Source organism: Parasteatoda tepidariorum, chromosome 6 (assembly GCF_982258835.1).
Source record: "Parasteatoda tepidariorum strain Cologne lab strain chromosome 6, Ptep-v5.0, whole genome shotgun sequence".
Classification (NCBI taxonomy): domain Eukaryota; kingdom Metazoa; phylum Arthropoda; class Arachnida; order Araneae; family Theridiidae; genus Parasteatoda; species Parasteatoda tepidariorum.
In genome coordinates this window covers 108,092,178-108,119,089 of record NC_141760.1, presented here as the reverse complement: position 1 = coordinate 108,119,089, position 26,912 = coordinate 108,092,178, and the positions used below count along the sequence as shown (strand labels likewise).

Sequence of the window (26,912 nt, the reverse complement as noted above, 5' to 3'; positions counted from 1 at the left end):
CGGATTGGGCTCCCGTATTTCTGTAGGTCCCTATTATGAATGGCGTTTTCAATATAAATGTAAGCCACAACAATCTACTTCCGGTTAGAAAGCATACAGCTGCTTATTTTGCGAGGCGATATTTTACAACAGATAATTACTGTTTGTAATAAAAAGAAATAAATAATATAATTTCTGAGCTCAAATTTGCTGTATTTCATAAGACACTAATGATTTTAAGTAATTTTGGCGAGTTTGAAGGGAAAATTTGTTTGATGACATGGTTGCCATATTATAAAAGAACTCGTTTTTTTGGCAGTCTTGATTTGGCCTCCTTTTTCTTGTTTATTACTACTTGCTCTTGTTGCAAGTCGTGCACCATCATACGTTAGCGTTAGTATATTGTTCGAACAGCGAGATTACGTTCATTTTACTAACTAACATTTAAGTTTAAATTTCGAAGTTAGCATATTGTTGGGCAATGTAAAAAGTGTCTTCTAACGATTATATATTTCAAATGACGATTTTAACTTTTTTAAATGACGGGTCATCAAATGACGATTCTTATAAGGATTTTTTTCTATACACGAATTCTAAATCAGGTAACAAATACGCGTATGCAAAAAAATAGCATTCTAGAGTTTCAAAACACAATGATCACGTTGCGACTCAAATGGCTTCAAAATATACCGGAAACAGTAACCCGGAAGTATAGGCAATCAACAGCTTGCAGCGCACAAATAGTATTTTAATAGATGCAAAAATAGTATTTTTCGTAATATTTTTTTTTTTAATGTAGTGCTTTTTTTTTTTTTTTTTTTTTTTTCATTTCTTAAATCAAAACGGAGCACTTTGATTAAACAGATTTGATGGGTTTTTTTCTATGTAGGATGTGAAACAAAATGTGGGAATTTTTTTTTTTTTTTCATTTAAGTTCAATTTTCTACAAATTTGAAATAAACCATTTATGATACACACAACTCTCTGTTAGTTCTTCAAAAGAAAAAGTTGCTGTTATAAATCTTTGTTACTACACGTTTACCTGAAGTATAAGTGCACAAAAGAAAAAAAGATTATTGTTTATCTACTATAATATTATTTTATCCTCAACTAAAATAAATTTAAATACAATTCTAAAAAACGACAGACCAGACATACGATATAAACGATAATAATTCTAACCTCTAAAAAATATTTTTTTTTTTAAAAATCACATTTTTTCCGATTGTATTTTTGCCAAAATTTAAAAATAAAAATAAATTATATTTAAAAAAAAGAATAATTTAAAAAAATTTCATTCAAAATGAAAAGAATTGAATTTGCTACTAAGTAATTTATATAGAAAGAAAAAAATTTTTTTTTTTTTTTTTTTTTTACATTTAATGAGATTAGAAAAAAATAATAACAATTATCTAGCAATAATTTATGCAAATCAAACATACATTATTTTTAATAAATATAATAATAATTGAATTCGCTTCAAAGTAATTTATATAATAAACAGAAAAATACAACATAATTGTTTGTTTTTTTAAGTCATAAAAAGAAAGACGCGTACAATAATTTATGCAAATTGAATTATAAGAAAGGTTTTATCTAGAGAATAAGAAAAGGAAAGGGAAGGAAAAAAACTAATTGTATGCAAGAGTGGGATATAATATAAATACTACATTATTCACTGATTTATTTTGCTTTAAATACATAATACAATATTAGAAAGCACTCTTTTTTGCAGATTTAATTATGTGAGCTCACGAGAGTAAATCTTTTCTTTATTTTGATTTTCGGCTTTTTTATTTTTTTAAAAACATTTTCTAAAAATATTTTATTTGTTAATAATTTTCTTTTTTATCTTGTTCCCTTTGTATTTTGAACTTATTTTATAGGTTCTATGTACTTGCAACTCATACACAGTAAATCAAATTTATTATTTTTTTTAATTTTCCTCGTTACTCTCTTTTTTCTTTTTAATTGTGTTATGTATTGCATACAATTAATAAATATAAATAGGTACATGTAAGTTTTAAATTATAATTTTGCATTACTTACAAGTAAAATAATCTGCTGTTTTACCATGAATAAATAAATATTTTAACTATATTCATTTAGTTTTGTTTATTTAAATCCAAGGTCTTTCAAAATTTATAAAATTATGAAGTTTAAGTATTTAAATAATGAAACAAAAAAAAAGACTTGTTTTCCCCTAATATTTTTGGATCTAGTAAATTGTTTTGCTTTTTAATTTAATATTTAACTGATAAATTAGCACGCTGCGTACGAGTGTTGCGTTTGTATAAAAGTAAATATGATTTCATTTATACAGTGATAAGTTTATTTTACTACTTTTAAGAATCAAATTTTTGAATAAACAGTAAACTTTTTATCATTTAAAAATATAATAATAATTCAATTCTGATCAAATTAATTCAATTCTGATCGATCAGATCAATGATATCAAACATAAATATCAGAATTAAATGCATTTAGCATTTTTCTATCGGGTTCAAATTTTACGCAATTGCCCTCCAAACCAAACCTTCTTTCGCAGTTGTTTATCTGTTTCGATTTTTAGTTTTTATCAAAGAAACCTTGCTAAAAATTCTCTCACAGTCTGAATTTAAAATTGGGAGTTATTAACAACAACAAAAAAAAAAATTACTCAAATTTTTAGACTTAAAGTCTTTGATTTTCATCAAATATCTTAGAAACTGTTTCAGATAAACTAGTTCTCGCCACTCTTAATGGATTATTTCAATCGCAGCAAAACTGGCAGTAAAGAGTTAGTTGATCTAGTAATTGCTGTTCCTAGATCAATGAAACTCATCTGTTTCAAGAATTCGCTCCTAAAAGGTAAACGTGACTTAAGTTCTTTACACAGCACGATTAAAAATGTTTGGCAAACTGCAAATATTTTTAAAATCTTTTTTTAATGAGAGAAATATTGAACCTTTAACGCCAATTTCTCTTAATGGTAGGAAATTAACGCTTGAATCCGGATAATTTGTCTTGTGCCTCTGTCACCTTTATATAACCAATTTTCATGTACATAAGGACTTAAAAGCTTCACTCATTGTTTTATAAAAACTATCGATAATTGAATTTCGTGCTTGAAAAACTACGGACAATTTACTAGAGATGCTCAAAACATGACTAATAAAGTAAAGATACAATTTTTTGTATGGATTCATGTATAAACCACAAAGTCTCTCTACAGCCATTAGTCTCTCACTTAAATGTTGTTCTGTAAAATAAAAGAGTAAGGTATTCCACTGCTCAAGTACCCCGTAGACACTTTGACCAAATGAGAGTCAACGGATGTCATAGTGTTTGAGAATACAGTCAAACCCAGCTATATTGAACCTTCAAGGAGTCAAAATCTTGGTTCACTATAACCGAGAGTTCTGCAAACAATTTTAACTAATTTTTCCGAACTGCTCCCTTTTATTACACATTATTTAAATTAATGATCAATAAAGAGAAATATAAAAATGATTAAAAAACAATATGTAGTAACAAAAAATGTGTTAACTTTTATTTTTAATTACTCATCGTCTTGCGTACAAAAAATTTAAGGATGGGAAGCTGAGATAGAAGAAACAAACAAGAAAAATGCTTATGGCTACATTCCACTTAATTGATGGTTTAAAAAATCGGTGTACGTATTTTATGTAGAAATTTCAAAATTACCAAAAAAATGAAGAAAAAAAGTCAGTCAAAGACAGAACAAAGTTCATAATAACCAACTTCCTCTCATCTTTTGGTTTACTATATCCACAAAAAATATTATATGTGTATAGCAAGGGAAGGGAGCGAATGTTTCGTTCACTATATCCGGGAGTTCACTATAAACCATGTTCACTATAACGGGGTTTCACTGTATTATGTGTTGGAGTATCTGAAATTCCTTGAATTCTTCTCTTCTTTTAGGGCTGTAGGAAAAATATATATGTGTATGGACGTATCAAATCATGGGAAATTTTATACATGATTTACTCACAGCTAATGCAGTTGAGTGACAAGCACATTTAATAAACATGCAATCAGGAGATTCATTGACTAGCTTTTGTACAACACTATTTGTGTTCACCAAACATAACATTGGTGGTGTCTGCAGCAAAGCCTACTAAATTTTGCAGATGCAGATTTCTGTCGAAAGAAAATTAAACAATCCCTCAGCTGTTTTGTTTTTCAATGCAACAAGATGTAACAATTTCGTCTTAACAGTTTCATCAGCTTCTAATTGACATTTTATCACAATATTGCTTTCAATTGATACATCTGTAGATTCATCTACTATAGCTGAATACTTTACTTTAGAAATATCATTAGTACCTTTGGTGTCTAAAAGCACTTTTCCTTTCGTGTGAACACTTAAAACTTTGTTTGCAAAGCTTTATTTGTCATTTGTTTGTTCGTTTGCAATCCTTTAGCGCTCCCTGAATCTAGGAACAAACTGGACTGTCCTAAAGATAACCCATGAATTTGAATGATACATTGTGTTCTACCAAAGCTGCACAAAATTTAAGCTCAGCTTTTTTAACAATATCTTCCACGGGTGTTGACAAAAATTTGCATATGGAACTAGTTCCAGAAAAATGTTTCATGTGCTCAACATGTGTGTTAGTTTTTATGTGCAGCTAAAGACTAGCTTTAAGCGGCATCATGAATGTTCCACAAGCTTTGCAAAATGCATTTCCAGTATTGTCCTGAGATAACCACGTTTTAAACAAATCATACTTTTTTCCATTGGTATTTTTGTTTCCTAGCAGAACTATTACTATCTATGTCTTGACAATTTCTCTTCAGTGTGTTTAAGTCTATATATAATAATAAATTTATTTATTCATGTGTTAAGAATTAAACAAAATCAAAAAATAAACAAAACAAGGATATTACCATTTGAATTTTGAGATCAAAAAAGTCACCTCAAATAGAGAAATCATTGAAAAGAGAGACGTTGAAACAAAAATTAATGCAATTTTATTTATTTTAGAATTAAAGATATTTAGGAACATTTTTTTTTTTGGTTAATGGCGGGCACTTAGGTCTATTTCCCATTGACCTCAGAAATGCTACTCTCTTATCGTTACCCAGTGAGCACCTACGGCTAAGCCACGGCGATGGAGTAGCGTCGCCCACGTCAGACAATCCCAAACCCGTTTATAGGGCGGGTTACATTCATACAATCACACAGAAGAAAGGACATAGAACACAGAGAAAGAAAGAAACATCCATGCCTTGAGCGGGTTTCAAACCCGCAACCACCGGCTCCGCAGTCAGGTACGCTAACCACTCGGTCACCTGGTCGGCTTATTTTGGAACATTCATTCTACAAAAACAAATGACTATCTGACGTTTCAAGAGAATTACATTTGATTGGACCATTAAAAATGGCTTGTCTTATGCTGACATGCCCTTAACCAATCAAAAGCGAAATAAAGAATTTTTACTTTTTTTTCGCTGTAGATGAAAATCGTCAGCAAGAAATAATGTTAACAATAATAATCGTCTTCATCGGCTTCTTTTAATGCAAATTGAAAGTATTATCAAAATTAATGCCACTCTAATTCTACAGGAAACAAAACAATAGTTTTTATTCAATAAGTTTCGTTCTCCGCATTAGAAAGCAAGCAAAAAGACGGCTGTGCAAATGCGTTTCAAGAGTTGCCGATGTTGATTTATGTTCGCGAAAAAATTACTTAAGTTTAAGATTCCAAAAAAGTACTGTAAATGGAGCTTAAAACATGTAGTATTTTTTCGGATGTTTTTTTTATTTTTTATTTCACAGTCTGGCAACCCTGTTAGGGAGTTGCCACCTTCCTAAAAAGAAATTAGTTTTGTTCCCGCAACGAGCAAGGTTGTTCAAGATCGTTTGTTTATATTGTGTTTTTTTATATTGTAATAAAAGTTGTTAAATTCTATTTTAGAGTTTCTTCAATAAGTCCATATCAATCAAACCACAGCTAGCACAAATATTTAAAAAAAAAATCAAAATCACAAGTTTATATAGATACGCCGGGAAAAGACCTTTCTTCAGCCTTATTAAACTATACAATATTGATTTATTTTGCCCAATTTCGCAGACTTCAGTGGTTGAAAGTTTGAAGTTACATCTTTGAGAGGTTACGGAAGAAAAAGATTTGACATCGAACTAATCCTTTGTTGTCGTATTGAGTTTATGCATAGTTTTCTATTTCTAAGAACTTCATTTTTTAAGTAAAAAGATATTAATGTAAGTTATTGAAGCATCAAAAAGAAAAGAGAAACCGATGTTTTTAATTTCCAAGAGAGGCCAAACCCATTTAAAATGATCGAAGCAGTTTTAACTTTCAAATAACAGATGTAAGAAAAAGACATTGAAATAAAAACAAATCGACGGATATAACCAAAAACGTATAAAAAAAATGCGATGTTTAATTTAGATGATAAATTATTCTCCTTCCTCGAACACAATAACAAAACGAATATATTTGATTCCTATTTTACAATTACTTTCACACAAAACACTCATACTTTTTAAATTTACCCAAAATAATTTTCAATTTAATAATGGTGATATTACCGTGAAGATTGGAAACTTGTGAACGATTTAAAATATATCATAAAACAGCGAATTCAAACGATACGTTTAATCAAAAGATAAAAAAGAACAATAATGATTTAAATACAAAAGACAATACAGATGATTATCGACCATTTACTATAAAACGATAGGTAACTCGTACTATGAGGAATTAAACTTTGCAGGTGTCGTCTGACAAAACATCATTTACCATAAAGAGAATTGTAATCGCTCTTACCTTCCATTACTCGTAAATGTCAATTCATATTACAATGAGAACCGTAACACAATGCTTCGGTTGATTTTAATGTATAATCTAAATTGTAAGCATCATTTATATGAATTGATTTTAGAGCAATTGCGCATTATTAAGTACTATAAAAAAAAATACGGTATGGTGGAAATCAAACTTTGCATAAATTAAATGTGGTAGTAGTAGTACTTTATTTACATAACAATAAATGCGAGATGAGCTATTGGCGACGGCTTGGGAAACATCACTGAAGAAGATCCAAAGATATAAAATCACAATTTTGATCCTCTCCAGAGGGGATAACTCCCCTACAATATAATACAAGAGACAATAGCTGCCAGTGTTCGGCTCTCTCCTTGACCACACGCCAACCTTCACTGTTACCCACATTTATGGAAACAAATCCCTTCATTGGTATTTATTTATAAGCACATAGGAACACAAGTCATAGATGAGAAAATAGTTTCCTATCGATACTTCAGAATCCTTTTATTTAAAATTACGATATTTTTAATTATTTAATCGATTGAATTTTTGAGAAAAAGATAGGTTCACTTTTCTGAACAATTTTATATTTATTTACTTTTATTTCCAATATTTAACTTCTAATTCAGATAAAATAACATACTTCCTGATTAAAAACCATTCCACACAAAAAGAAAAAATAACGAGTTCTAAAATATTAACAATTCTCGTAGATGGTTTTCCTTCAGTTCTTTATAAGAGAGGGGGAAAAAAACAGGTTTTAATTATTATTACGAAAAAGGAATTAATTTAGCAAAATTCACTAATGTTTCAAAACATTTTATTTAATGCCAAAGTTAAATTCAACCTACCAACTAAACCATTCAATCTACTAATGTACTCAAGAGCATTTGACATTTTCAAAATCGGAAAAACAAACATTAAATAAACTAAACATTTTATCGACAAAAACAGGTTATTTTGAACAACAACAACAAAAAAATATTATACTTCGTTGCGTGCGTGCACCTGGAAAATTTGCCGTATCTAAGAAAAAAAAATAAAGCTCTAAAAAAATAAATAAATAAATAATAAAAGTAAATAAAATAAAGATGCAACATACATTTTGCAAAATATTTCTATTTTCCCTCATTATATAAGAAATAGCTCCATTATAAGAAGGAATAAAGGTGTTCTGCCAAATTATTAATACTTATCAACACTTACAATAATTTACAATTATCGCTGCTGTTGTTGTCTTATGCCACTTGTCAATACTGACATGCCTATTAAGGCAGAGGAATCTGCTCCTTTTTGTTTTGCAGTGGCGCCATCTATGACCAAGAATTCGACTTCTGCCACACACATATATCACAACCGTTTCACAGGGAGGATACTTTCACACACCATCCATCTATATGACGATAGTAATTTTGACCTGAACAAGAGCACGATCAATCTCTGATCCAGTATTCCCTGAGGCATTGATTTGTTACGGGAACTATTGTGCTATCATCTAATGTGAAGTACATAAACTCTGAAAGTATCTACCTGAAAACAATACTAAGGAAGAGAAGTTGGATTATCGTTATTTTGCCTAAGTTTTGCAATTATAAACCACTAATCATTACTTGGTTAGAAAAAAGAAGATAGTTATTTAAAAATGTATAATGAGTTCTTATTTAAATTGTGTAGGTATATTTTTAAAAAGATTTTAGAATTTACGTTGCATAGGGCACTTTTCAAAGGGCTTGATGATGAAAATAAAATTATAAAAAAAACTATAAATCTTTACTAATATTGATTCCTTTGGAAAAAAATCTCTTGAGAAATGTGTTGCAATTAAAATATAATTGAAATATTGGAAAATTAGCTATTAACAACTCTAAAAACTTTGGTAAAATAATCCATAAAACTGCATGAAAAAAATATTAAAAAAACTGACTGTATCACAGAGAAATAAAAATAATAAATAAAAAGAGAGAGAGAGAAAGGGAATTGAGCCCAAAGGATTAACACCATCAATAGTACTTTTTCTTCCAAGCTTATAAACACAGCTCTTATTTTTTAAAGCTGACTTATTAACAAATATAAAATGCCACTTTTAATTTAAATAATTGAATTAAAATATATCTGATGAATTCCACTAATTTTAAAGATTAATTACCGAAAAGAATTTAGAACAAGTTTGAAAACAAATTTATTCAAAAAAAAAAAAAAAAAAAGGAATTTTTTTTCTTCCAAAATTTTTAAAATATAAGAAATTCGAATCGATTATTTTTCACAATGTATTAAATATGATAGTGCCTTGTTTTTAAGTTTAAAATGTTCCTACATGTTTCTTCATTCTTAGAACTTGACCTTCCATTTCCTGTTTACATTTTTTTACACATAGCCCGGCATCCTTTCCTTTTATCATTTTTAATTTCATCAAAATATAACCACCAGAGTTGAACATTTTTGTTCTTGAATATTAACATTAATCAATTCTACATCTATACAAAACAAAAGTAGGTATGCTGCTGAAATGAGTTGAGTTGTTTGGTTGAAAGTTGAAGTTATTTACAACATCAAACAATTTGAATAATATAATTATAAATAAATAATTAAAAATGCAATTTTAAATTATTCTTAGGGAAAAAACCAAATGTTTTTTTTTCTGAGGAAAAAACCATTTGGTTTTACCCAGGTTTAAAACCGTGTCATCCCTGTTTTTAACAACAACAAAAAGTAGTGCATACAGATCAATACTAGGAAAAATTAATCATTTTCAAATTTATTCATTCGCAAATCAAACTGGATATTACAGTAAGGCATACTTCAAGTGTTAATGCAGGGGTCTGTCCAGACATTTTGTGAAAGGTCCGTTTTTCGTGAAACTGTGAAAAAATTACTCACATTCTTTCAACCAGGGTCCGCTTTTATGAATTTGTGCAAATAGGGTCCATTACAGCAAAAAAAAATTTTTTTTCAAGGAGTTTTCAAATTGTAAAGACATACAAGATTATGCTAAACACAGTAAAATTATAATTAAAAAAATTAAATTTTAAAAAATAAACAACAATTGCTGCTTCTAAATTAGAGATGCAGCATACAAATATTAGGTATTTAGACTATACTGCTGAACACAGAATATTAATTTTGGACGAATAATGGAAGAATCGTCTGCCGAAGACAAAACTTAATTCGTTTACATCCATCTTTCTTGTTTTCTGCCCTGGAAAGGGTTTATTCAATTAAAAAAATAATAATGAAGATAAACAAATTTGTGAAGGGTCCGATTAAAAGAAAAATCATTTTGTGAAGGGTCCGTTTTTATGAAAAGATATTTTGTGAAGGGTCCGTTAACGGACCCAAATTTCTTTTAAACAGACCCCTGTAATGGCAAAATTTCCCAAAAGGGGAAAAAAATGTTGCACAAAAACTTGATATGGTGACATAATTCACTTTTACTTTTAAAAAAAAAAGCACAAAAAAGTGTTTTTTTAAAGTGATACGGAGGCAATATCATTTTTTGCATTTCAATTTAAAGAATTAATTTTAAAAAACTTGAATGAATTCCACTTTTTTTAGAGATTAATTACCTATAAGAATTTAAAACAAACGACAAGAAAATATTAAAGCATTTCATTATCCAAAAAAAAAAAATTTTAAAAAAAAACTAGTTTTTTTAAAAATTATTTTTTTTCGCAGCCTCTTAAAAAAAAAGAAAAAAAAATAGAGGCAAACTATTTTTAATGGGGGTAGGGATCATTCCATTCATGTCACGTCATTCTACACGATTGCCTCTTAATAAAAAAAAAAATATTGGGGCGGAATGACAGGATCACACGCAATTTACTTCACCATTTCATCAGACATTTATACGTAATTGGAAAGAAGAGAAAATGGGCTCTCCATCTAAAATGTATCGTTAAGTGAAAATAAAAAATACGGTTATCGTATGCTTTCAAGATTGAAAAAGATTTAATAGTATTTTTGCTCATTAATAATTTACTTAATCGTATCTAGCTCTTGAAACTTTACATCACGGCTTTTAAGATAGTATCTTAATATCAAAAATCAATAGTCACAAAACTTTCAATTACTATATACTATATGTTACCGCACGAAAAGTCTTTAATGTGTGCATTACCTAGCTAGTCTAAAGATTAACTGCAAGGATGGCGAACCAATGGCAAGCGTGCCATTTATGGCACGCGACACAATAATTTGGGCACTCCACCGATCACAATTGTTGATACACCATGAATTGTTATTACACAAATGTTATTACGCTATGAAGCATATATGTAACAATTAAATTAAAATTCACAAAAACAAACAAAATAATAAGCAATTATTAATAAAAAAAATTAAAAATTAATACTAAAAAACAATTAATAACCGTAAAAAACAAGCTAACAATAAATAACTAGCAAAAAAAATCAACAGTCCTGTTTAAACTAACATCTTACAACCTAATATAAGTTATTGGTCATCTAATCTGCAACAACAGAAGTCCCATTGATGTTACTTTAAGTTGAATTACGTGTATAACTGAGACATTGCAAAATGTTTTTTTTTTTTTTTTTTCAATGTAAATAAAGAGTTTTAGTTGATAGTATTTAGTATTATTATTTTCCCAATAATCACGAAGTCAAAATTATTTGAAGGCACGTCCATGACCTCATTAAGCAGTTTTTTTAGAGAAAATGGCAAGTTGGTGTATAAAGGTTCGCCACCCCTAAACTAGAGTAATCGTTTTAAGTGCGTTTTTTTTTTTTTTTTTGGCATAGGTAATGCTTACATTAATGGTTTCCGTATCGTTCAACTTAAAAAATTTGTCTTTTTCATTCTATACCAGGGGTTTTCAACTTACATGAGGCCGGGGGCCACAATTAAAAACACGAATCAAATGGCGGGCAGCAACTTTATCAAAATTTTATGTAGGACTCTTTTATGTTTGAAGGAACATTAAATATTACTGACAGATTTTTACCAAGTTGTACAAAACAAAAGTATTGAATTACAAATTAAAATAAGAAGTAGATTTTTAAAAATATTTAAATGCATATTAAAAAATTCGGGCTACAATAACTTTAATGTGCACCCATGTATTAAACAATTAATGTGCAACAGATATCTAATTGTTAAGATATAAAACTTCAAAAAGGTTGGTATTAAAACTTACATAGTAGCACACAAAATGTTCAATGACAAGATTGAGGTTTGTCTGCAGCAACCACCAGAGAATAGATATTTACATTTTAAATTTAAAAATGCGCGTGTAACTATTTCGTCCGAAATGAGTGGTTTCAAAAAGTTAAATCGGAGAATTTTTTCGAGAAAATTTCTGTTACACACATGCTAAATTATATTTACAAAATACAAAAAAAAATGAAATAAAACAGAGCGACATACACGATTATTTTTGTATTGGAATAAATATTTTCTTGGATGCAAAACCTGAGAAATAACTTTTTTTGCACCGTTGGTATGATAAATTTTTCAGAAACGAAGAAATTAGGTTTTTATTAACGAGAAAAGTATTTTAAACCTGTATAGATTTTTTACGAAAATGTCCGCAAAAACGATGACAACTTATATATTTTAGTTAGCGAGCCAAAAAAAAGGCTTCGCGGGTCGGATGCGGCCCCCGGGCCGCCAGTTGGAAAGCACTGTTCTATACCAACTAATTTGTTCACCCAGTGGCAGAATCGTAGCGACACGGCGACATTATCCTAGAACTTTATTTGAAAAGTAAAAAAAAATTAGTTTTCTCTTCTACAGAAATTTACACGTAATATTTGAACCATGCATTTTGATAATCAACTTTTGAATAGCTTTATTTACGCCGATAGTATCGCAAAACAATATAATGTTTTGATTGTATTTTCGGCAGTTATTGATATTGATTTTTCACGTGGTTTTTAAATATCTCGATATATTTCAAATAACATGGAAAATTCGAATCGTGCATTTCAGTATTTACTTTTTAAGGCAATGATTCTACCTAATTTTTGGCAGCTATTGATTTCTCAACAGTTTTTAAATTCGATATTTTTTATACAATATTACAATTATTTATTATGCATTTGAGTAACCCTTTTTTGAGGAGTCCAATTCGCGTGATTTTGTCGTCGATCTTTTTTTTTTTTTTTCGCTAACGGATTACATGATTTTTAATTATTTTTTTATTGTGATGGTTACCTACAAAATGCGTAGGAAATAATTTGTTCGTTACCCCTCCCCCCACATAAAATGCGAGGATATCACCGATATTAGAATAAAAAGTTATTACAAGTTCAATTAAAAAAAATTATGGTATTTTTCTTTTGTTATTTTAAATTATTAACATGTATGTCTGTAATTATTAAAAGTATCTTGCAGAAAGATATTATTGATAAACAGTTTTGTCGCAGATAGCTTGAAAAAATTCTGCCCCAGGGTTTGTTGATTGCTTAATTGTATTTATTGACTTGAATCTTTAAATATCGAAGAATAAATAAATGACATAATGTTAATTGTGTCATCTATTTATTTTTCGATATTTCGTAATTGAAATAATATTTTAAACCGTTTGATTAGTTGTATTATAGTTTTTAAAAAGTGATTGGCTCTATCAGAAAATATGTTAATTGCAGTAACTTGATATCTTTTAGAAAGCGAAAAATATTATGCTTATTTAAGAAATCAGAAACGTGTTGTTCCAGCAAAAATCTTATTTTCCACTTTAAAGATTGCCTAGTAGATAATGAACATTATCCAGATATTTTGATATTCCAGATAATTATATAGATACTAGGAGGCTCTGCCCCCTGCTCGCTGGCGCTCACCAACCCCCGGAACTGCTTTCGCAGTTCATTTCGGATTGCTTCGCAATCCAATGCTCGCTTTGCTCGCTCATTGGATACGTTTTTAACGTCTAGTTTTTGTATACTTTTCTGAATACTGAAGTTCCGAAAACTTTGCACTGTAGAAAATTCTAAACCTGTACATTTCAATATTAATTTGAAATTGCAAACAGTTCACATATTTTTCTTAATCACACTATTCTAAATTTCAGTTGTTGAGAAAAGTAACTGTTGTAAGTTTTGTTTTAAAGTCTTTCCCATCAGAGGGCTAAAGTCATGTGTTGTAAAACAATATGAAATAGTTGTCTGCCACTGAACGCCGGATGTAAAGCATCGGCTTTGATGAAGATAATTTTGTATTTTTAATTCTCTGAAGGGTGCCACCTTAATAATATGGAATTTGTAAAATAAATGTATATATTTTTGATTGTTGATGAAACCCATCATTTTGTGTTTTCATCAGTGTTCAGAAGCAGAACAACTATAAGTTTTCGATTTTATCACAAAAATATAAAATGTATGAAAAACAAAGAAAAGAGTAAGAAATTGAGTATAGTCATAGAAAAAGTTAAAATTATAATCTAGTATTTGTCAGTTAAAATAAAACTTTTTGCTTAAGTCATTGCTAACAATTCAAATTTCTCCGAGGCAATTCTAAAGTATAAATTAAAGTAGTATTGTTAAGTTGAAACACAATATTTTTAGTTTTGATGTCAACAATACAATTCAATTTTTCACAAAAACGGTTGTTTCCATTGTTAAGTTCAATGTCAACAATTCAAATTTTTCTGAGGCAATTCTTAACCTCTAAATATTATTTTTTTTATGTACTCATTTCTAAATGTCAGTATTCAACCACAAAACAACTTATCCTCAAATTTAGCTCAAAGTCCTCAAATTTAGCATGAAGTTGTAAAATGTAATGAAAGAGGGTCATAGCAATAATGAAAGTAGAAGTAAAGTTAGTACTGTAAAATTAAAACAATATTTTTAATCAATGAGCCAAGTTCTTCAAGAAGCAGTTGTAGAAGTAGGTTGTTTATTTAAAGTATCATAATTTTGATCTAGTTGCGCTTCTATGTCATTTTGATTTATGTTGCTAAGTTAACTTTCAAAAAATTCTATGGCTGGCAACAGCATTTTTATTTTTTAAGTTGTTTATTTTTATTTCTTTTAGAATTCGTTATTTTTTTAGCGAAATGTTTTTTTACCTAACAGAATTCTTTGCCGACTGTTTTCTCTATGAATGAAGAAAATAAAGTAAATATTTAACTGTTGTGAAAAGAATCTTATTTAGTTGTACAAAGTACTTCAGCCAAAATTTGGGAGCCACGTAAGAGAATTATATATATTAGATCAGAAACACATCATTAAAAGGCAGAATGCATTGGTGTTTTCAAAACAAAGCAAACGTTGCCACCGGCGGAAAAGAAATACAGCCAAAATTTGGCAGCCACGTAAGAGAATTATATATAATAGATATATTAGATCAGAAACACATCATTAAAAGGCAGAATGCATTGGTGTTTTCAAAACAAAGCAAACGTTGCCACCGGCGGAAAAGAAATACAGCCAAAATTTGGCAGCCACGTAAGAGAATTATATATAATAGATTTTGCAGGTAATTTGAATTTTTGAACCATGTTAACGAATAGCACTGACGAATGCACTAGGATTTTTGCAGATTTTTCCTAGGCAATTTTAGGAAAGAAACATTGAATGCGGTAATTTTAGGAATGAATGCAGTTAACGGATCAACCTGCTAGATAATTTGCAAATTAACTGATTTCTACACTTTAGCGATGGTGCGTAGCCAAATTATTGAACAAAAAATAAGCACCTTTTAAGCATTTTAAAAAATATCATAATTAGGCAGGGTTGGAAAGTTTTTGATAATCGACGGTTTTATCTTGTTTTAACCGACATGTCAAAAAGAAAAAAAAAAAAAGAAAAAAATTTGTTGTTTTTTATTTGTTTTGATTGTTTTTGACAATTGTCAAAAATCATGAAATTTTGAATCATTACAATTGTCAAAAATCATGAAATATTGAATCATGTAAAACGAATGGCGTTTTTATACGCTACGGACTAGAACAATGTGAACTGTGTCTTTTTGCATAATTCGAAGCGAAAATTTAAATGTGAAAAAGGGAAAATTAAAACACTCTTCAAAAACACCCAATGAAAAAAACACCTTTAAGGGCTTTTAAAAAACGAAAATCGAAAATAAGCACCTTTAAGCACTTTTTAAAAACGCTACGCACCCTGGATAACTTGAAGCCTTTCACGATCGTAATCGCTACCTTCATGGCCCTCGGTATCCTATCCTATAAAATATATCGATGTCCTGTCCTTCTATCTTTAACGGCCTAAGATCATCTCACTCTGGTACTCTTTAACCTCTTTATTACCTCGACTTATTGGTTTCTTAAAACACCACCATAAAAAAAAATTATAGTTTTACCCTCATTAAAATATTTATGGACATTTAAGCTTTCTGGGAATTCCGCAATCAATGCAGAACATGCAAGTTATTTGGGTAGAATTCCACATAAACAGAAGCGATTATCGAAAAATGACGTCAAATACACCTGAAAAATGATTCCAAATACGTAATAAAAAAATATTATATAATTTAATAACTCGGAAAACAACTTTTTTTTCTTTGACTTAGTACTTCCGTGATCTCTATGAAGCTTTTAAAGGTATATTTACTTAATACAGTAAAGAATATGCAGATCCAAGCATGGGTACGCGTGGCGAAAACAGCCTAGTAGTCAAGTGAAATCTCACAGTATTATGAGTATTTAATTTCATATCTAAGTAGTAATATATTTAAAGGTATTGTATTTTAATTCATTTTTTTACGTTAAGGAACATGCATCCATTGATTAACTTTCAACTTCTAGTGGGGGTCCGAGATAACCTGGTTGGTAGAGCGTTGGGTTCATGTCCATGAGGTCGCGAGTTCGATGCGTTTGTAGCGGATTAATCAGCATGACAAAATGCTTTTCGAGATACGAAAATATGCACATTTTCTAGAAAACTGATCACCCATATGTCATAAATCATGGACCCAATTTTATGGGTTTACGACTACTAATATTCAACTCCGTAGCCTAGTAACTTCGAACCCAATCCAGAAGACAAGGGAACTCCTGGATCGAGTATTTTATTTTATAACCGTCGTTGAACAGCCGACCCAATTTCATGGGTTTACGACTATTAACGTTCAACTCCGTAGCCTTGTAATTTTGAACCAATCCAGAAGACAAGGAAACTTCTGGATCAGTACCCCCAGAGGTATTGATTTGTTGTGGGAACATGGAGGACTTTGAGACTCGACAGATTTAACGTGCATCAGTCACCATTTACTACACGGGGAGTCTTCAGCCGGCGAGGATCGAACCCACGACCTCTTGGATATGGGCACAGCGCCCTACCGACCAGGCTATCCCGGCCTTGGATCGAGTATTGGGAGAAACTTTGCCTTCGCAGAGGACTTTCTGATGGAGCTACCCCACATTTGCGCTACATGGAGAGGAAGGCCATGAGAACCGCCCAAGGTTAGCATGACGCCAAGGAGACTCAAACCCAAGATCCGTCTACCACTGAGGATATTTCACGTCAGCACGGTGGTCGGTGCAAGCCGGATACGGAATTCGCATCGACTGGGTTTCAAACCCGGTTCGCCGCATTGGAAGGCGAACACTCTATCCCCTGAGCCATCGCGGCTCTTATAGCTCTAATTTTATTTTATATTTTATAACCGTTCGTTGAACAGCAGATCCAATTTTCTGGGTTTACGACTACGTATGTTCAACTCCGTAACCTTGTAATTTTGAACCCAACCCACAAGACAAGGAAACTCCTGGATACCCCCAGAGGTATGATTTGTTATAGGAACTTGGAGGACTTTGTGACTCGACAGATTTAACGTGCATCAATCAACATTTACTACACGGAGAGTCTTATGCCGGCTGGGCACAAACCCTCGATCTCTTGGACATGGGCTCAGTGCCCTACCAACCAGGCTATCCGGGCTCCAACTAGGGATATTTTTTTAAGTTACAAAATATTGTTTCATTCTAATTGGAAGTATTAAATGTTATTGCTGTCTTATGCCACTTTTCAATCCTATTTAAAGGCAGAGGTGTGCGCGTCTTGTTTTCCAGTGACGCCATCTATAGCCAAGAATTCGACTTCTGCCATATACTTACGTCTCAGCCCGTTTTACAGGGGGGGGGGCACATTCACACACCATCCATCCGCAAACCGTAATTTTTATCTAAACCAGAGCACGATCTATCCCCGATCCAACACCCCCAGAGGTATTGATTTGTTATGGTTGTAGTTATAGTTGTAGTTAATTTACGTCGCACTAGAGCTGCACAATGGACTATTGGCGACGGTCTGGGAAACATCCCTGAGGATGATCCGAGGATCTGCCATCACAATTTTGATCCTCTGCAGAGGGGGCGGCACCCCCGCTTCGGTAGCCCGACGACCTGCACGCGAAGTCGAGCCCTTTACGGTAGAACAGTTTAACGAGGACCCATACCGCACACCCTCGGTCCCTACGCAGACTAATCCAAGTGGTCACCCACCCGCACACTGACCGCAGCCAGTGATGCTTGACTTCGGTGATCTGCTGGGAACCGTGTCTTAACGATTCAGTCCACTGCGGGACTGATTTGTTATGGAAACTTGGAGGACTTTGTGAGCCCGATAGATTTAGGGTGCACCAATCACGATTTGTACAAGGGGAATCTCCTGTCGGAGGAGATCGAACTCACTAACATGGGGCCAAAGCCCTACCAACCAGGGTATCCCAGTATCAAAACACTTACATAATTAAATTTCAAAATTAAATAATTTATTTAAATAAAACAGAAAAAACCTTACCTCGAGCAGACAGCTTCTTTGTATTGATAATTTTAGCCGCAAACTCTAATCCAGTATTCCTTTGAACACATCTCCTGACTATAGAAAATGCGCCTCTAACATGAAAGAGAGAGAGAGAAGATTATTAAAATCAAACAAACAATAATCAATGCAAACAAAACAATAAGCTTTGCACATGAATCTGGAATCTCAAGAATACTTACTACTCGGTAGGATAAATTTCTTCCCTTTCACTAGCACTTTTTCATCTTTTTTTTCCCCCCGGTGTGTCTTTTGACGTCAAAAACCAGTCGATGAGTGTCAAAAACTGGGGGTAATTTTTTTACTTTGGAGACATTTCATTTGATACTAATTGGTGCAGCCCGTGGCAGAATTGCGGCGACATTGTCGCAGAGTTTTTGCAGAAAGATTTTAGTCCCATTCGCATGATTTTCTCGTTTATCTTTATTTTGAAATTGCTACATGAATTTTACGATTTTTAATTTTATGTACAAGTTTTAATTTACTATCGTTTAATTTATTTATGAATTTTAAATTTTGTAATGATTTACAAAATTAGAAAGGGGAAATAATTAGGGCGTTTTTCTACCTACAAAATGCGAGAAGGTGCCTATAATATTAGAATTAAAAAAAATATTACTTTTACCATAAAAAATTGTATACGTATTTATTCTATACTTTTTTTTGTAAACACAACGTTTCTGTTACTTTAAATTAGTAATTGTTATAATTAAAAGTATGTAAAGGAATAATATATTATTAATGCTAGGAAATAAAAATGAAAATATGACCACCGAAGCCGACGTCTTCAGGGGGTGCATGTTTTTTTTCCTGGACTTCTATATAAAACCATCAGGGTACTGAGGGAGTTAATTTAAGCATTTGCTTCTCCCTCAATTAGAAATGGTTTTGTTTTTATGGCTACCGGGCCGGTACCCCCTGAAGACGTCGGCTTCGGTGGTCATATTTTCATTTCTATTTCCTTTATTTTCTTTTTCTTTATTGCTACTTTTTTCTGAAATTTCTGCTGCTTTTTAGCGCATTTTTTTCAAAGAAGTTTTTTCTATTTAGAATTAAAAATATTTGTGTTTTCTTTTAGTATTATTAATGCTCAGGAAGTTTGTCGCAGAAAGCCCGAAAAAATTCTGCCACAGGGTTGGTACACAATACTTGAATTATATATTTCTATAATTACGATGTATATTATGAATCGCATGTAAAAAATGTTGCCAAAATTATTGTTATTGGTTTTTCTAATGGCAATCTTAATACTTTAAAATCCATTATTATAGCTATTCAGTTTTTATTAAAAGTTATAACTGTGAGTTGTTAATCATTATCAATCTTAATATTGATTTTGATTCCTTTATGTTACAATTCAGGCATATTTTTTAGATAAAATTAAGTGTTTTTCAATAATTGTGTAATCTCAACATAAAATTTTTTTTTTATTGATTCTGAATAAAAAAAATTATATGTTTGTTGTTATTGACTGATTGTTGTTACTAACTATAATCAGGGGAGCAGAATATGTCTGGTAGCGCAAACAAGGCTTTGTACGAAGTTCAGGCAGCAATGGTGAAAAAAAAAAAAAATGCTTTTTTTGGTCAAAAAAAATTCCCACGAAACTTTTTGTTAAAAATGTGTCGCTTTGTAAAATTTTTCTTGTTAAAAGTACATAGGTCAATTTGTGTATTTATTAGTTTAAATTCCTTAAGTAATAAGTAATTAGTTTAAATTCAAATATGCTCGTTTATTCAAGAATTGTGCAAAATCAAAGGAAAATTTTCTTCTACAAACTTTATTTTCCAAAATGTTATTGTACTGAAAAAAAAAAGCTAAAATTTATGAGGAAATTTTGATCCAAAACTTTTGACTTTGGTCATAGGAAATATTAGGCTCTGAGAAATTTCTGCACTCCTGTATATACGTACATGAATATTCCAAATATTACTCAACTAATGTTAATTATATTGATGTATAATTAATTCACTAATTAATGAAATAATTATAATTTATAAAAAATATAAATGTTTGTTTAAATGAGTTAATAATTTTTCAATCAATCAATTCAAGGATTTAATTGAATAACTTTACTATTAATATTTAGTAGGGGAGAGTGGGGTCAATTGTAACAGGGTACGATTGTAACAGAGCAAAAAATTCGAGTGTCGGGTTCTAGATTTGGTTCCTAGGTGGCGCACAAGGTGTATTTAATAAATCTACATGTACACCCCTGATGGCAACCATTTTTGTGTACTTTTTGTGTACTTTACATCACAAAAGATATTTTCATGCCACGCAAGTAGTTTTTTTGGTATTAGAATATTATATTGTAACAGAGTAATTTTGTTCAAACAAATAAAAATTAGTAACCGAATATGTAAGTGGACACTTTAATTAACATTTCAATAAAAAAAAGATTAGTTTTGCTAATTAACTAGCATTGTTTTTAACAGATGAAGCTGAAATGGCGTCTTGGGGACAATTGTAACAATAAGTAAAGGGACGATTGTAACAGCTGAAAATAAATAATCTTATGTTTACAAACCATTACTTAACTCTTTAAGAACCACCAATAGTTTCCTATATCATTTATATTATGTTGTATGTGCATTATTTTATTTGTCACCTTTCACAGCATAAATTAAAATTTTTAACCCCTTAAAGTTAAAAGTTTAACCCTTTAGGTTTCTGCTCATTATTATTTTTACTCCTAAAATATCACTACTATTTTGATCAATAAAAAAATATATCACAACTATGATAATATGTATAATTAACTGTTTTAGTTGAATTTATGAACTGTTACAATTGACCCCGTAAGTGGGGACAATTGTAACAACTGCACGACTGTCAAAAATTGTTAATAACTAATATAATAATATTTAAAATCAGGTATTTATTTTTTTTTCTAGTAGAGGATAGTCTACTTTACTCGTCTGTCAATTAATACTAATAATATATTGAATTTTTTGTTAGTTAAAAATAGTTAAGTAAAAAATGTTACAATTGACCCCACTCTCCCCTACAGTTATTAGAATAAATTTCCTAGTTACATGTAATCTCATTATGTCATAATAATTTAAGATTTCTAGAATATGCAGATCAGCATCAATCAAAAAAAAACAGTTCATAGAAAACTAAAAAAATGAACGTGGAGCACAGAATGTTTCATTTGCTTTTTATTAATTGTATATTTTAGGTAAAAAAGGAGTTAAAATGGGAGTAAATGAAAATTGATTTCATATATCAGGGCTGTCCAGCTGGCGGCCCCCCCCCCCCAACACATATTGTGCGGCCCGCCAACTTCTTATTCAGGGTGATCAGCCTCAGTTTTCCCATTAAAATGTAAGCAAATTGTTTTATAATCCTTCTGTTCCATTGTTTTATAATTGATAATTCAACTATTAATTGTTATTGTATAAGAGGTAAGAGATTATTGTTCAACTTTTTCAAACTGCAGCCCACCAGGCGATCAGTCACCGGAATTCTGGCCCGTGGGCTCTTTGCAGTTGGGCAGCCCTGTCATAGATAATAGATAAGATGATTTTTAAGTGATCTTTTATTAAGTTGATTGTTTTAGTATTTTTATTTTCAATAATTTGAGAAGTTAACAGATTGGATAAATCTCAGTTTTACACATTTTTATTTATAATTATTTAATATTTTCTACACCAAGCTTTGTTTTTTTTTACAGTAATAGTCAAAACATAAAGAGAGTTTAATATCAAAATAATTCAAGAATATAATTCATCGATCACTTGTAATTTCATATGTATGTTTATATCTGCTTATTTATAATAGCTAATAATTATCCTCGCACTAAAATTTATGGTTTTTGATGCTTGTCAAAAAAGGTTTTATGACAGGACGGATAAAACCATGGTTAAACTCGGATAAAACCGTGAATTGTCAAAAATTTGCCAACCCTGGTTAATAAGCTGCATTCACTATAAAACTTATTGTAACTATGAAAAGTAAATGTGACACAGTTATGTTGCAAAATGAGGTGAAACTAAGTGATTTTAGTGATAATTAAAATTCAATATAACAGCAATATTCAAAATAGTTTACTCCTAAATTTGATTTATATCAATGATGTTAATATTCTTATTTTTTAAAAATGGTAGTTATTACGTCACACTAAATTAAATAACATAAAAAGATACAAAAAAATTATACTTTCACCTTAATTATTTTGAAAGGGGAAAAAACATCATTTTTCTTCTTTTTTTGGAAGGGGGTAAAAAAAAATAATACAAAATTTTCATTAATTTAATCTTAACTTATTTATTAACATTAGTTAGAATTTCTAATTATTATATTTAAATTTTTTCTCAACTGAAGGAAAAAAAAATATCCAGCAGCGAAATAGCGAAATTTTAAATTATTACTTTCCACTTAAATAAAAAATCAACATTTAATGACAATTTCTCAGAAAAGATTTATCAGTAAAGAGCTAAATTAAAGGAAGATACAAAAAAATTGCAGTAGTTTGGTATCAGTCAATAAAATCATAATAAAAAAAAGGTAAACCTATCAAAGTTACAATGCTTAAAAATCAACAGGTATAAGAGTTAAAAACTTCAACTTTAAAAAACTGGAAATGATTATTCTTAATTCTTTTCTCAAGAAATTAAATTGAAGAATAATATTACTAAAATAACAGTAGATCTTCAGCTTAAATAAATTTTATATCAAATTCAATAGGAGTTAAACAATTTTTACAGAGAACTAAAAAATAACAATTAGAAATTTTTTATACTAACAAATGATGAAATAAGTAGAACATTTTTGAATTTATCAAATATACATCTAATAGTTTTGTTTGAAATTATCACTGGTCGAAGTTTCGACAGAGAAGAAATTTCCTGTATTTATATAATTACTGTAATAGATTGAAGTTTTATGTAAATTTCCAAAAAATTTATATTAATGTTAATAATTTAGAATTAAATTAAAATCTTTATGAATAGACACTGATTTTTTAATAAAGAAAGCATTATGTTTGTATTTAAAATAAATGTTTCATCAATATAAAACTTTAATGACAGCTTAACTTTAATGAATCAGTTTTTCATTTAGTCATAGCTTAACTTTATCCCTCAGTTTTAATCCTCAAATTTACTCATATTAAATTATTGATTTTTAATTTCTGTCATATGTGTTAATATATATGTTTGATGAGATATTATGCTGTGATTAATATTGCACTTCATATTATGGTTTACAAACTTATAACCTTTAATTAATATTACAATAAGGTATTATTACAAGAATATTCTAAATGAAAAATAAAATACAAAAATGTCTGCATAAATTTTTAAAAAAATTAACATGACGGATCTATTTTATAATATAAACAGCTGAAAAATAAACCAATCCATCCTTTCCTGTATTTGTCTATTTATTTTATATAAATATAAAACATCTAACAAATCTATGACTTAAAAAAAAAAAAAAATCGAAATAAAAATTAAAAAAAGATTAAGTTTCGTCTACAATAACAGGTTTCACTTCTCTCACAAAAAAAAAAATAATAATAATTAAACAGTAATCAATCGAATTACAACAAATATTGCTAAGGCAATTGCAAAACAAATTAAACGCTCTTTAGTTATTAAATTGTGCATTAATAACAATGCTCATAAAAGTTCAAAAGTATGCCGACGAAAGCAAGCAATAAAATAACTAAAATTTATATAAACAATGATTATGCAAATGAATTAGTGGAATAGAGGAAGTAGTTTCAGAATAAAATGCAACAAGATACAAAAATTCTAACAAAACAAAGTGTTCAACAGCAAAAATAATAAAATATAAGAACAAAACAAACGTAAATCGTGTTCATTTTTATTTAATACTTCCATCATATAAAAACAATTAATCAAATCGGCATAAAACATCGAGAAACAAAATAATCTTTCCTTTTAAAACAAACTCAGATATAAACCAGTCTTCTCAAAATCAAAAAACACGTTTCTAAAAAATCTCTATTTACAATATCTCTTTAATAAAAAAATAAATAAAAAAAACTACGTGTCCTAAGTTAATGCAGGGGAGGGAAGCGGTAGGGGGTGTCCTACTTGCATAGAAAACGTTACCAGCCACATCAAAAAACTGATCTGCTAAAGTGCATCTCACGTAATTTTACAACGTGCACAGATGATGTTCATAAAAAAGTTATGAATTTAATAAATGCACTTACTTCCCCAGTTCTTCTTTCAGTTCGTAGTTATCACTAAACCGAGTACACACCGTTACGGCCATATTGTTTTGGCTGGCTGAGAGGCGCGGGTTACTCTGTGCAACGAGCAGCTAAGGTTTCTTGCATTACCTAGAATATCGCCAATTCGAGTCGCATGCGCATATCTCGCATGGATTCTTTCCTGTTGGATAGGTTTCACAGCATGACAAATCCGCCAAGATGGATTTTTCCCTATTGAAGGTGTAAGAAATTCCCCGCGCAGAGAAATTTTCCCTCCGCATCATTTTTCAGGGAGATCGAAAAAGTTCTGTTTTTGACGCTTGGGAGTGAGCGGTTTTCTGAAAGGTAATTGACTCCTAGCTAAAACAATTTCTTTCGTTAAAAAAGAAAACTTTACTCTTTTCTCATTCATTCGAGGATTTATTTAAGATTTGTGAATTTAGATTTTTTTAACAACAAGTATTTATTTTAATATTAATGCCTTGTGTTTCGAACATTTCATTTCAAATAAAATGTTTGTTTTTTTCTACTCGCAAGAATTCAGGATATTGGAATTCATTACTTTAAAAGTTTTAAGTTTGTCTCTACTTAAAAAAAAAAAACCCTTTTTCCCTGAGACAGATTAATATTTCACAGGCAGTGTTGCCAGATTGGGCTACTTTTAAATATCATATTATTTGAAAACATTATTATTTATTAATTATTATTATTTATAAATATTATTTAATCGAATTATTATTTACAAATAAAATTTAGGCTACGCACTACTTTTTGGGCTAATCAAAATTTTTCTACTGCTACGAATCTTAAGAATGCTCTACTTTTTTTTATATATCGAAAATAGATTTTTTTTTTAAATATATACTATTTTTTTTATACTATATATATGGGGAACTGTTTTTTCCCTTCCCATTTTAAAATGATATCAAAAACTCTTCAGCTTTTTCAAGCACCTAGGTATAACTTTTCCATGGGGGTGTTCAAAAATTCGAAATCGTCTGATTGAAGTGACGTTTAATTTAAAGTTGGAGTCTAATACTTTTTATTTATAGATATTTAAATATATATCGGTTGCATTTAAATATTTAAAATTTTGTAATGAATAATAATTAGCAAATTTAATACCAGTGATTTGGCCGAGAATCAAATATTCGGCCGTCAGATAGCAATATTTTTTAAAAAAAGTAATAATCTTTAATAAATATTATTTTTCAGACATCAATAAAGTTTAGTCATTATTTAAAATTAATCAAAACTTAGCTACATTATTGATGTGTTATGAATGTAAAAGAAAGAAATATGTAATACAGTGAATTCGCGATAACTCGAATCTGATAGGACTGATGAAAAACTTCGACATATCAGAATTTCGACTTACCGTTAGTTTCAAAATACTTTCAAAATATTGTCGCATTATTTAATTAATGATTATTAATTACAAATCTTCTAAATGCTTACAATATTTAAGATCATTTTTCTGACAAGCCATTTACGATAAGACTGTTTGAAGCACTTTATGATACACTGGTCCATTGGTTGCAACTTTGCTGTTGTGTCACTATGCGCTGTGCATTTATCCATAAAGTGTATCGCTTTTCTTTCTTCAGCAAAGAATTTCCGATCCAATTTTCTTACATAATCTTCAGATAAAACTGATGTCATCCAAAACTTTTTGTTAGACTTGTAATCCAAAGGATACGTTTTTACATTCTTGAAACATCGGGGATTTCGGTATTTTCCAATAACAAGTAAGGACAATTTCTCTGTCCCAGACACATTTCCTCCAACTAGGACAGTCAAACGTTCCTTGATCATTTTACCCCCTGAGCGGTTTTCATCCTTAAACATCATAGTCTTATTTGGAAGACAATTAAAAAATAAACCCATTTCATCAATATTGAAAACATCATTTTCACTGTATCCTTGAAGTAAATTTGGCAACGTTTCATTTAACCACTGTTCACATACTTCAAGAGGGACAGCTTTAGCTTCTCCATGAAGAGTGCGAAAGACAATATTGTGTGTATGTTGCAAAGGAAGGGGCAAGATATCAGCTCCTAGGCTTTTTTTCTTGCTTTAAAAGATCACAAAAAATCGAGTTAAAGGGAGTAAAATTCGAGTAATCCAGAATAATTAACATGAAATTGAAGATAAAAGGGTCGGGACCTCATAAAAAAAATCGAGTTATAGTAATATTCGAGT

The 26,912-nt window shown here is 30.1% G+C and overlaps 1 protein-coding gene across 4 annotated transcripts in view; it reads right to left on the bottom strand.

Moving 5' to 3' along the window:
- The window catches only part of CaMKII (Calcium/calmodulin-dependent protein kinase II), a 130,274-nt gene extending 105,398 nt beyond the window's left edge, over positions 1-24,876 (bottom strand). For 3 of the 4 annotated variants that reach the window (XM_043046970.3, XM_043046972.3, XM_043046973.3), the window contains exons 1-2: positions 24,711-24,870; positions 18,500-18,594 (exon numbers count right to left, since the gene is read on the bottom strand). In XM_043046970.3, the coding sequence (XP_042902904.1) occupies positions 18,500-18,594; positions 24,711-24,772 (157 nt within the window). In that variant the 5' untranslated portion in view covers positions 24,773-24,870. Of the gene's footprint in view, positions 1-18,499; positions 18,595-24,710 lie in introns of all 4 variants that reach the window. The other variant, XM_043046971.3, reaches the window with a different exon arrangement.
- Between the last annotated feature and the right edge of the window lie 2,036 nt (positions 24,877-26,912).